The sequence below is a fragment of the Cariama cristata genome, unplaced genomic scaffold (assembly GCF_000690535.1).
Source record: "Cariama cristata isolate BGI_N322 unplaced genomic scaffold, ASM69053v1 scaffold5156, whole genome shotgun sequence".
NCBI classification, from domain to species: domain Eukaryota; kingdom Metazoa; phylum Chordata; class Aves; order Cariamiformes; family Cariamidae; genus Cariama; species Cariama cristata.
Window position 1 is genome coordinate 1 of NW_009621399.1, and position 15152 is coordinate 15152.

Below are 15152 nucleotides of genomic sequence, written 5' to 3' on the forward strand. Positions count from 1 at the left end.
CCGTTCCCACCGTGGGCGTTAGCCCCGACCCCCGTTCCCGTGGCCGGGCAGAGCGGTGGACCTTGCACTCTGGCTGCTCTCGCTGCCAGGCTGGAGCCATGAGAAAATGTCGGAGCAGAAAATAAACACTCCAGCCTGTATCTCTGCAGGGCGACTTGCCGGGACGGGCCAGGACCTTGGTGATGTGGGCAAAGGCAACGGTGACGGGGTCACGCTGCCTTGGATCAGCCCAGAGATGCTCCTGCTTCCCGGGAAAGGCTGGCACCGTCGGGCATCGCCGGGAATCCCACTGCCCTGCAGCACTGCTTGGCTGGCTTGGGCTGGCGGGGTGGGATGTGCTCACCTATGTTTCCCTGGCTGGTCGCTCCAAGTGGCCACAGCGACATGAAATGAGTGGTTTAGAGGTGCCCATCTGAGCTGTGTGTTTGCTTATGACACCAAAGAGGGACCCGACGGGCAGAGCCAGCCGTACAGGAGGGGCTCTCTGCACTGGAGCAGCAGAGCCTGCTGTCCCACACAGCTCTAGGAGGCACATTGACACTAATTCCACCAGGCGCCTTCCCTGCTCTCCCTCATGAGCTAGGTGTTTGGTTTCTGCCTCCCAAAAATATGTCACAAGTGATAAAAGGCAATGAGAAAGCTGCCGGCAAGGCAGTGGCAGTGCTGTCACGAGGAGACGTGTTCTTGCAGCAGTGTGGGGGCTTCCCATTCAACCTCGGCTTTGGGTGCACGTGCCCTCTGTAATGTGCCATGGGAAGAGAAACCACGCTGGCACTCTCTTACACAAACAGTCTTACAGGGACACCAAGCTTGGCTGCATAACTCCACATTTCAGCCTACTTGTGTAATCAGGGTCAGATACTAAGAGGATGGATCTTGTCATACTTCAACCTGCTTGTCCTTAGGTTCATTTTGAGGTGTGAAGTAACACCCTAGAATAATGGCAGCTTGAGGAACCCTGTGGCTGCTTTTCTGTCCCTTTTTCAGGGTTTGAGGCTTGATGTTGGTGATCAGCTTAGGATCCTTCCCAGGAAGGTTTCTAGTACTGGTATGTCTAGGTGGAAGCTTGTATGACACACGAGCCCACAGTACTTGACAGCTTTTCAAAAGTTTAAATTGCCAGGGACAGTCCAAAACCCCCATTTCAGTACCTGTTACACAAACACTTCCACTCCTAAATGTCCAAGGTAAGGAAAAACAAATACCTCCAGCTTTGAAAAGTCGTTTATAAAAAAAAAAACAAAACACCAAACCAACAAAACAAAACAAAAAACCCACGAAGGTAAAGCCAGGTGCTGTGTATGGTGGTGGTCTCCCCAGTACAAGAAAGACATTGACAAACTGGGGTGAGCCCAGCGGAGGGCAGCTGGGATGCCCAGGAGGCTGACAGCAGGGCTTGCTTTGGGTGGAGAAGTGGCTGCTGAAAGGCAAAGGGGATCCACTGACTGTTTTCAGCTACCTAATGGGTGGTTATGAGAAGATGGAGCCAGATCCTCCTTGGAGTTACAAAATGAAGGACAAAGGGCAATGGGCACAAGTTGTCTAAGGGCAATCCCAGCTAGGTGTGAGGCAAAACACCTTCATCATGATGAGGGTGCTGAGACACTGGCACAGGTGACTGGACCAAGCCCTGAGCCATGTACCATAGCTCTGACGTTGACTGGCCTGGAACACAGGACTGGACCGGTGGCCTCCAGAGGTCCTTGCCAACCCAAATTCCTCTGAAGTGGGATTCATCCAAATCTAGGCACTTCTCAGCTGAGACTGTATGGTAAAATTGAGAAGAGCAGCACCAGAAGCAAAGGCTGGCTTGTGTCCAGCTTGCTGCCCACTGGGACCAGCCCCCAGGCTGTGATCAGCAGATCTGCTCCCCAGCCAGCCAGTCCACAGCCTGTGTCCTCTCAAGGTGTTACTCTGTCCAGGTGCACAATTTTTCCTTTGCCCTTGGCCCTTTCATAAACACTTAAGAAGGCCTTATTTTAGGGTGAAGTACAACAGGATCTTACTGAAACTTCAGACTTTGTCTAAGGTCTTATGGCTGCATGATGATAAGATTATCTTAATGGCCTTGATTTCCTGGGTTGATTTATTTTATCAGAACTAACACAGCACATCTCTAAAGGACACTTGTGCAGGACAGGCTGGAAAAGTGAGTTCTGGTGGCTTTGTGTCATTTTTGCTGCATGAATGGCTCACCTGTGAGGAGAGGAGATCATCTCTTCAAAGGTTTGCTTTCATATTAAAGATTTAATATCAAGAAATGGGCAAAAGGCATTTCTTTGTAAACACAAGTTTTCAGATGGTACTGTTTACATAGTTATACATCTCAAACCAAGCCCTTAGTTTTTTTTTTTTCCATGGCATGCAGTAAGTATTTGGGACTTCTCATTAGCAGATGAACATTTTATGCCTGTTGTAACACCTGACTTAATTGGGTAGTGATGGGACAGGGGATGAAAAATACCTTTGAGGATTCATGTGTCACGCAGGAGGAGCCACGAGTAGGACCTTGCTTCATGCACTGCAGCTAGACCAGTTTCCAGAGTTTTAGCTAACAAAGGACTCATCTGTCATATTTGAGGCTTTCACATCTTTTTGGAGTCCGGTTACAATGGAGGAGTCAAACAAGTGAAGGATTAAAATTTTCTGTAGATGTTGGTAAACTTTGTTGAGTGCTTGTTATTTTAAGTGCCTACCAGTTCCAACAGAAATAAAAGAAGAGCCTGTTTTTCCCCTATAGCTTGTTTATACTGAAAAGGATGATAGCATGGCTGGCTGTCTCAAATGGAAAACAGATCTCAAGCACAGCTTGCTTCATTTAGAGCGGAGCTTGGCCAGATGTATGCAAAGCTGGTGGGAATTCACCACTCGCAGCCAAGAAGGAATTGATCTCTAACTTTTTAATACAGCTATTGTATTTGAAGAGTTAACCTTTTTTATTAATTTCTGGAATTTCCATATTAACCAGTGATTATCTTTCTAGGTTATCCTCTTTTTTTCAGCATTTGAGGTGACATGGTTTTAGACAGAAGGAAACCGTTTCTAATCTTACTCAATGAACTCCATTGACGGAACTGAAGTTACGCTTATCAGGGCTGAGCATGTATTAAAGAATATTTAATGCCAATGTCTGTTGCACGTACAGAAAAGTAATAGTTGAAGTCGAGATTCAGTCAGCTAGGCAAAGAGCAAAGCAGTTCGCTGGGAGCTCCCACCCAGACCCAAACATCTCCTATAATACAGCAGCAAAAAAGACCTTGTCTTGCATCTCTGCACTGGTGTTCCTGGCTGCATGACTGCACCAACCTGACCCTGGTCCTCAGCTTACCCACGTGAGGGCTGGGCTTGGCACAGCCACGTGTCATTTTTATCTTTCCTTATGAGGAGGAAAACATGAGCAATACTTGTATTGCATCATTGAGCAACAAAGATTGCAATGCAGGCAAAACCCTCTGTTGGCACCCTCATGACACTCTTAACCTTCATTTTCTGCAGCTTTTTATTTGGACATCTGCCAATCTTGTGGAGAGTACTGAGGAAACAGGAGTATATGCATGATGTCTTCCTGCAGTGGTAAGTTGAGATGTTAGTAACATTGAGTGGGGTAGCCCTGTAGCATAAATTGGGAAATCAAGGTACAGAGGCCCTGAATTACATGTTCAGCGTCATCCAGAAGGTTGGTAGAGGAGCTGGAGAGAGCACTGATCTTTCTCTTAATGGCTTTATTTGCCAAAGACTGCAGTAGCTCCCAGTACATGCTGCTGCTTTGGTCCTTTGGGGTTATTAGGTCTAACTGTTACATGTTGGTGCTTTGTACCGTAATTCTCTTTTTTTTTTTTTTCTCCTTCTCTTCTTGTAGGGCAGAGAAATATGGACCTATTGTACGGTTTAATGCCTTTCACAGAGTATCGGTAATGATTGTGAGTCCTGAAGGAGTGAAGGTACTGCAAAATAAAGCCGAATTGACAGGGGTTCGGCCTATCCCTGCGGAAAGAGAGTGCCTGATGTTCAGGGCAGCGTGGTGCAGTCAGGCTGTGCCCGCAGAGAGAGCAGCTCTAGCCAGGTTAGGAGGATGAGGTGCTTTGCTCTCCAGGCTGTCCTGATTTATTTTCGTCCTTAATCTTCACAGGACAAGAGGGCATAGTCTGAAACTGTGTCAAGGGAAGTTCAGGCTAGAAATGAGGAGGCATTTCTTCACAGAAGGGGTTGTTAGGCATTGGAATGGGCTGCCCAGGGAGGTGGTGGAGTCACCATCCCTGGAGGTGTTTAAGAAAAGATTGGACATGGCACTTAGTGCCATGGTCTAGCTGCCATGGTGGTGTTAGGGCAAAGGTTGGACTTGGTGATCCCAGAGGTCTCTTCCAACCAAACTGATTCTGTGATTCTGTGATTCTGCGTAATCAGTTGATTTACTTTGTTACCTTTATTTAAACAGCAGATAGTGCAAGCATCCACCAGTTCTGAAAAGCAGACTCTGCAAGAGCTTAATATCTCAAATGAGCGAGGCACAAGGGTCTGAATTTCTTCCTCTAAATCTTTGCAATAACCACAGGGTGAGATTTTGGGTCATTGGGCAAGAAGTGCTAGAGGCATGCAAAACAAGCTAGCAGCACAGGAACTGGGGAATCAGGGCACATGAAATAATTCATCTACTCTTCAGACTGTTGCTACAGGAAGAAAAGAGTGAACATGTGAGTGGCTTTTTTTTATGTTTTGTCTGGGAAACAGATCACACTGCATATTCACTGATCTGAACTTTGATTTTAGGAGTTCTTGATGTCACCACAGTACCCAAAGGATCGACTGGTGTATGGTCCTATGTTCAACATATTTGGTGAGAGGTAGGCAAACCCATCTGAAGCCATTGTGATCTGAAAATAAGTGAAAGATTAATAATGTGACGGGCATGACACTTATTTTGACTCAGACCATTTACCTTAGCGTGGGGATTAATGACTAATTCCAGACATAAGTAAGCAGCGTGTACCTGTTAAATTATGTGTCAAGTCAAATGTCTTCCCAGTCAGGGAGGAGGTTATGTTGGATTTTTTTAACTTTGTTCATATATATTTGTTTTTTTCCTCCGTAGATGTTCAATTAGTCTGAGAATAGTTTGCTCAAGATCATCATCAAACTTCTCACTTGGATTTTAAAGCACTGAATTATTCCTTAATGCATGGGAGTTTCCAGCTCCCAAGTTCAATAACAAAAAAGGGGATTTTTTTCTGTTAGCCTGAAGCTTTTAAAAATACAATAATCTGGTTGTTATATTAATTATTTGCATAGCAGCTGTAATGAACCAGCAGTTTATTGAACTCAGCGGTCCATTCCTACCAGGCAAAACATATCTGCAGTTCAGTCCTTGTCCACAGTGATGCAACGACCGTGTACTCAAAGCATCACAGTGCTCCCTACATGTGGGAAAAATACAAGAAAGTAGATGTGGAAGAGTTATTTTTGTGACTACATAGGGTTCAGTTGGCTCCTTTGCTGAAAACTGTTCCTTTCCTTGTTTTCCTAATGCTAGGTTTCTAGGGAATGGCTTGGTAACTGTTTGCAACCATGAGCATTGGCACAAGCAGCGGAAGATAATGGATCCAGCTTTCAGCCGAACGTAAGGGGAATATCTCTGGGATGATCTAGCCGTTATTTCTACTGTATTTTCATGATTCTCCCTGTCATTGATCCATTATTTGATATTTAGAAAGAGAAAAACCCATTTAGTGCCAAAATCATGTTTTACATAGAGTCCAACGCACCATTTCCATGACAAGTGTAATTTGACTAGACTTCCCATGGGGCCATGACATCCATATGAGCTCAGCGATGGCGGAAAGATCCCAGGATTGAGTGTCCAGGAGTGTAGTGATGGCTTATCCTTATGCCTGTTGGAAAACAGACCTCAGGGATTTGACATGGGCAAGCCTCATCACTCACCTGAGTGATTCCCTATGGGAGATATGGTGTGATTGATAAGCAAGGGGTTGGTCTGGTTTGCTTGTTTGTGCCTTGATGCATTGTGTTTAAGGTCTGAGGATAAAGTCCGTTTGCTTTGGCATGCACAGACCAAAGCCCTTTGCCACGACAGTTGTTGTTTACATGGCAGAACAGAGCGGGGCTGCTCTAAGAAGAATTTAGCTCATTTTATCTGTTTCTTTTTGAAGTATTAAGACAAATTTATTATAAATAAAAAAAAAAAAAGATGTTAACAATTTTCTATGGAAAATAATGAAGGTAATTTTGCCTGAGCAAAAATGTCCTCTCCAGAGCCCCCATCACTCATTTTTATTGATTGTTCAGCTACCTGATTGGTCTGATGGACACTTTTAATGAAAAAGCAGAGGAGCTGATGGAGAAGCTGGAGGAAAAGGCAGATGAAAAAAAAGAGTTTAGCATGCTGCTGATGATGAACCGGGTGACTATGGATATCATTGCAAAGGTACCAGCTGTCTGCTTTCTTGTTTCCTCTGCAACTAGCAGGAAGGAATGGAAGTAACAGGTACCAGCAGCAGGATGGGATCAGGAGCTAGAGCCAGGGAAGAAGACCTTTACCAGGAATTGCTGAAGGACTAATTGTGCCACTTCCATTTGGGCTGAGCTGTAGGAAGGGGCAGTTAGGGAAGGGTCTGCACAGCCTAGGTGTGGCCTGCAGGATGGAGACCCTTTGCAAAAGCCCTTACAGCCTCATACCTCCACACCCCTCGGTGCCAAAAGGGGCACACCAGTGTTCTTTCATGTGTGGATATTGTGTTATTATCATTATATGTCAGCATGAAGTCTGCCTTACACTGGATTTTCCCTTCTCTATGCAAAACAGTTTGGGATGAATGGAGAGTAATAGTAAATTATTAATCCCCCCAAATAAACAGGAAGCATAATGTAGATAATACCCTTCCCTCACAGCATCCTGCAAGACAGGATCTAGCCTGAGGTATTTTAGCAGAAAAGTGAGGCTGTCCTGCTCTTTCAACCCAGTCCCAGGGAGCCAGGAGGATGCAGTCAGTTGCCTTTTTCTCTCCCACTCCTCAGGTAGCCTTTGGCTTGGAATTAAATGCACTGAGCGATGACCAGACACCTTTCCCGCACGCTGTGACTGTGATTTTGGAGGGAATGACCCAGATGCGCATGCCCTTCGTGCAGGTCTGTACGCTCCTCACTTCAGTCCTCTCTCCTTGCATCCAGCCGGAGCCCCTGCTGCGGCATGAGTTAGTGGGCTGGAGCTGTGTGAGGTCCGTATATGATGGGAAAACAGTCGTCAATAGCTCTTTACCAATGTGCATCAAGATAAGATTCATTAGTGTTTTAAAACACTTGCAAAATTAACATTAACATTTAATGCTCCGTTTCTGTCTTTCTGCCTTCTCTTCCCCCCTGCATGTGTTATCTTCTCATATGGTTTTACGCTTTCACGCCCATCACTGCAAAAACTGCAATGTTTGCCATTCCTATAAGAAGGATGGCAGCCTTCACTCAAGGTGGAAGAAATTTGAACATTCTTACCATTAAAAAAATATATTTTCGACCCAAATTCATATTCTAGGAAATCATGGATATAATATGAAATATTTAAGTTAAAAATCATTCCACAGTCTTTCATGAAAGCTGTAGTTCAGGCTTTTAGAGCTCCTGTTTTTCTTTTGTGACCCAGAGGTGAGATTCTGTATTGCATGCTGCAGTTTCTTTCCATGGATAGGTGAAGAATTTCACTTAAGGTGCCCAAAAGATCAGCTCTGACAAGGCAGGACATCAGCATGCACAGACTGAAATATTTCTCATTTCAGCCCAAACCCCTCACCTTGGAGATGTTCACTTTATTCCATGGAGAGCAGATGGTTTTGTGACAAATGTCATTTAGCAGAAAACAAGGTGCTCGCTTGAAGAATAACACTGGCGATATTTTTTACCAGCAAAAGGAATAAAATGACTGAAGAAATTCTGTATTCAGTACATTCCAGGGAAACGGAAGCTGGTAAAGGAGGTCAGGGAGAGCGTGAGGCTGCTGCGGCGTGTGGGGAAGGAGTGCATTGACCAGAGGAGAGAGGCCATCCAGAACGGGAAGGAAGCCACGCTGGATATTCTTACGCAGATACTGAAAGGAGATGGTAGGGGACCCATTGCTGTTTGAGTGAATTTTTCTGCAGCATGTTTTGCCATGAGATTCAGGGAGGATGGTGTTGAGGATCTGAACTTTGATCCTCCTTTAATGTCTTTTTCACACTGAAGATAGTGAGAATTGCTTTGAAAATTCCCTGTTTCTTTGTGTTGGATCAAATATTGGCTGCAAGTCATTGCTGAGTTGCCTGCTCAGCATCTCCTCTAGATGCCACCTCAGACAAAATGTGCAAAACAGGGCAGAGCATTCTGGCTCTTCCAGCTGGGGCACGGGGGAATTTTCTAATCTCTTTTGCTTTTCTCTCTTGACAGCTCTGGAGGAAACTAAAGATGATGAAAACATTCTGGATAACTTTATCACTTTCTTTGTTGCAGGTTGGTAGCTATTTTAATGCTTGGATATGTCACGAGGGAAGCTGTACTCATTCTTCAGCTGACTACAGGGTCATGATTAACATCTTTGCTTACTCCCTGTGATGCTGCTATAACCAGGAGTCATTTACTTAGAAGACAGCAGTATGACACGGACGTAAGATCAGCTGGGCAAGGTCTGAAGAGAACTCTTGAGTTTTCTCATAGGCAAATGATATGTTATCCTTCTTCAGTCGTATCAGCACGGCCAGTAATACCAGGCCAGTGGTTTCCAACCTGCGGTACAGTGGGCAGCACTGCTGGCTGGGGTGCAAGTCTGTTTCTCGTGGGGTTCTGGACCTTCCTCCCAGATCCTGCTAAATCCCATGGAAAGCATCTTTAACATATTCCACAAGTTTTCACATCACCTCACCCACAACAGTTAAATGCCGTTCTTGCCTTAAGAGCATTAGTCAATGCTTGGTATGAGAGGGCACTGTCAAGCCTATCAGAAAAATCAGAGACCAAGATGATATGCGAGATAAACAACGTAGAAAGATCGATCTTACAAATCAGTAGGATTTAGGTTCCTAAGAAGATGAGGTCAAAACACTGTTCTTTCGCAAGAAAAATGTATTGCGACAAATACATCTTTGCAGAAGTCTGTTTTCTGTGATGCTTTAAAATAATACATATGCCTATCCATGAAAAAACGAAAACTATCCACATAAAGCAGACATTTCAAAGAAAGACAGTTAGAAGTTCTGTTTTGCCTCAAAACCAGTAAATCCTTCCTTCTTAGCAGAACCTTGTGTCCCATAATATGACAAGGTAAATACCGAACCTCACTGGCCCTTCTGTTAGGGAGCTCATAACCAGTAGGTGCCATATGCAGCCACCGCAGCTTTGAGTGGAGCAAGATAGCTCATATCTTTACCAGCTATGTCTTGTTCTTGTCATTCTTGAAAGCTCCCTGTGTAGAATTTACACGCCTTTTAGCGTTTCCTTTAATTTCTAGCATATTGAATTAAAACATTTGGGTCTGATATTTAAAGTTTCCTGTTCACAATTGCACTAGTAGACTTTGTATCATGTTACTATTTCGTACTAACTTTTAAACCAATTTTTTGTGTTGCTAGGTCATGAAACCACTGCCAATCAGTTGTCATTTACAGTGATGGCACTGGCTCAGCATCCTGAAATACTGGAAAGGTATGTGTGCTTCAATTTGCAAACCTAGCTTGCTGTTAATTTCAAAGTGAACTTAATTATAAGCATTATTAAAAAGCTAGGATCAATTACCAATAAATTCTAGCCTCCCTTCCAAAATAAACAGTTTCATAGTCTCAATATATTAAAAATTTTAAAGAAGCTGAAGATGAATTCTTTCCATTCCATCCGAGTGATTTTTTTCAAAGCCTTTATACAAAGCTGGTCCTGAGTCCTGCCTGATTCGGCTGCACTGTACGCACATCGCTCCGTCCTGATACGAGGCACAAGTTCAGGCAGGCTGGCTGGGAATCAGTACACATTTTGCCTGAGGATGGGAGTCAAAGTCCAACTCAGTGTCTGGAAAGTAAAAAAATGTAATTTGTCAGCTTGCCTAGCAAGAAATGGGTGTCTGCAGCTAACAATTTTTAATTTAACTGCAGGCTTCAGGCCGAAGTGGATGATGTTCTTGGTGCCAAGAGAGACATCGACTATGAAGATCTTGGCAAACTCACCTACTTATCACAGGTACTGTAGAGTGAAGTAAAATACGAGTCAGAGCTGTTATGTAGCACATCTGCCATGTCATGGAGGAGCCCCACACTTTTAAAATTTTAAGAACAAGGCCGGTATTTGATCCTGATGGCGTTTGTCCTCAGAGAGTCAGCAAGCAAGTACTGTGAGCAGTTTGCAGCAGCCTAGCCTTGTTGGGAAGGATGCTCCTCAAATTTCTTTCCAGAATCACACGCAATTCCTTCACTGCTTTCCTTAGTTATTACCAAGCTGGGAGCTAGAGCAGAGTTGCTTAATCTCTACCTGTTTAAGCTGAAACCATAGCTGTATTTTAAGAAGGGTTTGCAACTTCGAGCCCAACCTGTGTGTGAATCCCACGTGTTTCCCAAACTCACAGCTCTCTTTTTGTTTGATTATTGCTAAAGCATTTCCAGCTATGATCTCACTGTGCACCATAAACTCGGCGGGATTTGAGGACATCCAAAATTAATGGCTAGTTTTTGTAATTTCAGTTTCTTATCATTCAGTCTTGAAACCCTCTTCAGTCACTCAGAGGGAAAAAGAGAAAAAGAGAGTTTGGTCCTAAAAGAGATCTTATGTATAGAAATGCCCGTTGGTAATGAACTGCAAAGCCAGGGCTTGGCTACTTGCCAGGGTTTGTGTTGCATATCCCTTTTTACAAGATGGGGGACACCAGTAGCCCTCAGGAGAGGCTGAATAACAGTCCTGGCAGCTATTCTCTTCCTTAAATTTCCCTGTGATTTTAGTAGTCTGCCGTGGTCGCTTTTTTCTTAAACTGTCCTGTCGAGGTGGATGATGATGTTTTACCATTTGCCATATCCCATCCCACAAATCACTGTGCTTTGACAGCGGATAGACTTCAAAGGTGTATTTCTCATAAGGAAAAGGCATCTCTCTGTGATTACAGAAATCAGGAGGTTTCCGTAGGCTTCTCCAAACACCACAATTATACCACTCTAATTAGGATGAGGTATCTAAGCCTTTCAGTTTTAAGACAGATCACATGAGAACCTCTCAAAGCAAACCGTTTATTTAACAGAACAGGCGTGGATCTGTACAACCAAAATCACAGTCACCCTTGGTCAGAGCCAGTCCATCACTGGAGTATCAGAGACCATGAGACTCTCCTGTCGCTCAGGCAATTCTGAATCCTTTTGTCCACACTTCTTTTTCATTAATCCACTCGTGCATACACACCATTAATTGCATTTGCAGTGCAATGCTAATGTGCACTGTTAATTAGGTTTCACTTTGATGAAATAAGCCATTCTTGCAGCTCACTGCTACCAAAAGAAATGGTCTCATTCCATTTTTTTTCCCACTGTTCCCTATTCATTTTCCTTTGCTAGGTTGTTTTTTGTCATTTTGGTGCTCTGACCTGGCTCAGCTCCCCAAGCAGCAGAAGCCGGACAAAGGCAGGAGCGGGAGCGCAGTGCTGGGAGTGGGAAGGAGGTGGGAGGAACCACCCATCCTCGTGGCAGCCGGTGCCAAAAACAGCTCACTGGGGACATGAGACTTCACTCTTAGATATTCCCTTTGAATTTGCTTCCCAGTACTTTTTCACTTAGTTGTTGACCTGACTTGAGGTGTTAGATCTGTTCGATGCATGGCATCTCTTCTGGTTTTTGCTTTTCTCTCTGCATGTTACCAGTCATAAGAAAGAACCAGGCCTGAAGGAGCTGACTCAGCCACGCCCACAGGAGTCCAAGGCAGATACACCAGCATCTGTTCCACAAGTCCAAACTTCCCATTTAGCCAAAGCGAAAGGCCATAGGGAGGTAATTAGTTTTATTTCTGCTCCCGACACTGACCTTTTTTGCTTTTTGCTGATGCAGGTTTTGAAGGAATCGCTGCGACTGTACCCACCCGTCCCGGGGACAGTACGCCGGCTGGAAAAGGAGCACGTCATCGATGGCGTCAGAATTCCTGCAGACACGATGGTCGTTGTGAGTCCCATCCACCATCAGCAGCTTTTAGCTGCTGCAGTCGATCCAAATGTAATGGATCTGTGTATCAGAGGGCCAGAATCCTCCTTCTGCATATTTCTACTGGCCTTTCTGAAATTTTGGCCAAAACTGGGGTATGAATTGGGACTCTGGATAATTTTTGCCTGGGGAGTGGAAGGCAGTTCTGGTTTTGTACCTGTGACAGTGAGGAGGCATTTTCGGTGTGCTGGTCCTGACTGACGTAAATGAATTCTTTCTTGACAGTTCAGCACTTACGTAATGGGAAGGATGGAAAGGTATTTCAAGGATCCACTCACTTTCAATCCAGACCGATTTAGCAAAGACGCACCTAAGTGAGTTTCTTTTTACTCCCAGGTTATGAAATATGTAGTAAGGAACCATTACAGGAAGAGAGTTCAAGGGAAGAAAAAAAAAATAGAATAAAACTATTTTTCCATTCCAGTATGAGTAATGCTAAATCCTTATCCAAATGCAAATAGAGAGCCATAATATCCAGCTTTTTTTCAGCAGTTCTTTAGACCACATGATACCGTACAAAAAAGACCAGTGCTAATGTTATTTAGTGTTTATATTGAGGTCAAAGCTTTGGGCCAAAACCAGGTTGAATATTTGCCTTAGCGCAATACAAACACTTAATGCCTGGCAGCCCTGGTCCCAGGATGCTTGAAGTGTCTCCCCATCAGGGAGGGGACAAGGGGCTGAGGGACAGAAGATGCTGTTCAACCACGTGGGCAGGCAGCCTAAGTCTAATTAGCAGGTGGGAGTGCAACAGGAGGGACCAGTGACTTAAACAGTTGGTGCTGATCCCTGCATCTAACTACTTCATGAGTCAGGGGTTTTACTTCAGCCTAGAGTTAGTCTGATCTCCTGAACTAAATGCCGCCTCACTCGCATGGTTCAGAGCTGCCCAAAGGAGCAATAATTGGGTGGATCGTTAGGTCCTCATGACGAGCTGGAGAGCGTTTAGAGTATCTTTGACATTCAGCTTTGAAGTAAGGTTTGCACACATCAAAACAGCTCTGTGAGCTGAGCCATATAGTAAGCAGAGATGACGAGGAAACTTACTGCAGAGCTGTATTGCTTCTCTGAAGAAAAAAAATGTTAATTTGGAGATTGTCATAACAAGTCAGCAAGGTGAAGTGGTATTTAGACCATTTCCTTGGTGCTGTGATGAAATACTTGCTTGTTTCTTTACAATCAAGCTGTCAGTGTGACAGTTTTGAACATTTTTCTTTACAGGCCATATTACTGCTATTTTCCATTCTCTTTGGGACCCCGATCCTGCATTGGGCAGGCGTTTGCACAGGTAAGCAGAGGCCTGGAACAACGCTTCATTAGCGAGCACTGGCCCAGCTCAGGGTGTGCTGGCCGTGGCTGGTGGGGGGGGGACCAAAGGCCACACTGATGGTGCACTGACCCTCTTCCCTCTAGAGGGATGATGCCCCCGATGACAGGGCACATCTCTCAAATGCTCTCATGTGAGCAGACGTACACGTACCAAACTGATCCCACATCACCCATGCACTCATGCAGCCAACGTTTCTGCAGGGGAGGGGGCAGCAGGCTGCCCTTGCTCTGAACTGTCCTGGCTCACCCTGCTTGAATCCAGCCCCCTTGATGGGAATCACAGTCAACATCCCTATGCCAGCCAAGGTCAGACACACAGGGGGTGTGCGGGGGCTCTTAGGGACCATCCCGTGGCTGCAGCTGGCAGAGTCAAGGCAGGGGAAACACCAGCTGGCAGAAGGGCACAGGCCAGGACCGGCACTGAGAAGGTGAGGAGGGGGCTGCGTGGATGCAAGGAAAAATTTAAGTATATGAGCATGGCAGAGAGCATTTTAGGACAGTAGGAGGCCAGCTCTTCGAGTCTGTGCTGTGAGTTCATCTAAGCACCAGTGCTCAAAATCTTCAGGTTAAAGTGCTTGGTTTTACATGCTGATTTCCAAAACGGGGTTAATGCATAAACAGAAGAACCGACCTCTGTGCCTGTCAGTTGCCTTCAAGTCCAGGAAGCCCCAAGCGACTCTGTTCTTCCTGCCCAAACTCAGTGGACTGCATTAACAGAGTAACATTTAACTTTTAAATCTCTATATTGACAAAGCAGCATGACATAATACACTGACTTTAAGTAGCTGCAGTCCAAGCTGTATTTGCTGTCACTGACGATGAGTTTGCTTTTCTTCTTAACAGATGGAGGCAAAAGTGGTGATGGCAAAATTGCTGCAGAGGTTTGAATTCCAGCTGGTACCAGGGCAGAGTTTTAAACTCCTGGATGCTGGAACCTGTAGGCCACTAGATGGGGTAATGTGTAAATTAAAGCCAAGGAGCCCTGCAAGATGCTGCCAGGCATGATTACTCAGGGAGGGGAACATGACATGGTAGTGGTAGCGATTCTTCTGATTTTGAAGATCTTCACACTAATCAAAGGTTAGATTTTGCAGGCCCATTTAGAGGATTATTAGACTGAAATTTGTCCTAGCCTTCCTCATTGTTTACTGAAGAAAACCTTAGGAGAGTCACTCTAGTGAGCATCTTCAATCTGGAAGCATAGCTGGAATTGCAAAGCTTGTTATTTTCCTGGGAGACTACTTGATTCTGACCAGGCTTGGAAAAGAATATCCTTTCACTGGAGTATCCTTGGAGCTCCAGACAAACCTACACTCAAATCCCAGCTGATAGTTTCTGCCAAGTTTACTTGTGACACAGCATAGCCTAAGTAAGCCCTTGTTTGGGGAGTTTCCTATTACACAATGAAATCAGAAAACTTAGTAGAGCACAAGAATTGGGCTGAACTTAGGAAGAGGAGTTTTGAATTAATTCTCCTGGTCAAAGCAATTTTCCCATCCCTGCTCTAAATGAGAACAATTGATAGGAGCAATCTGAAACAAAAATCAGAGACTAAGGCCACTACTTTTCCCTGTTGCTTCTGCCTCATTTTTATTCAGTCTCTCCTACTTTTCTTCCAGTTGTATTCAGAGC

General features: G+C 44.7%; 1 protein-coding gene across 1 annotated transcript; it reads left to right on the plus strand.

Annotated features, from left to right (window-relative positions):
* Window positions 1–3495: 3495 nt before the first annotated feature.
* On the plus strand, window positions 3496–14692 carry LOC104156050 (cholesterol 24-hydroxylase; the record flags this gene model as incomplete). The annotated part of the gene is made up of 14 exons (XM_009701934.1): window positions 3496–3573; window positions 3860–3941; window positions 4768–4841; window positions 5528–5614; window positions 6301–6439; window positions 7030–7140; window positions 7946–8102; window positions 8425–8487; window positions 9603–9675; window positions 10116–10200; window positions 12042–12152; window positions 12417–12505; window positions 13413–13479; window positions 14364–14692. Coding segments are annotated over 14 exons (1378 nt in total), but the record flags the coding sequence as incomplete, so codon positions are not given.
* Between the last annotated feature and the right edge of the window lie 460 nt (window positions 14693–15152).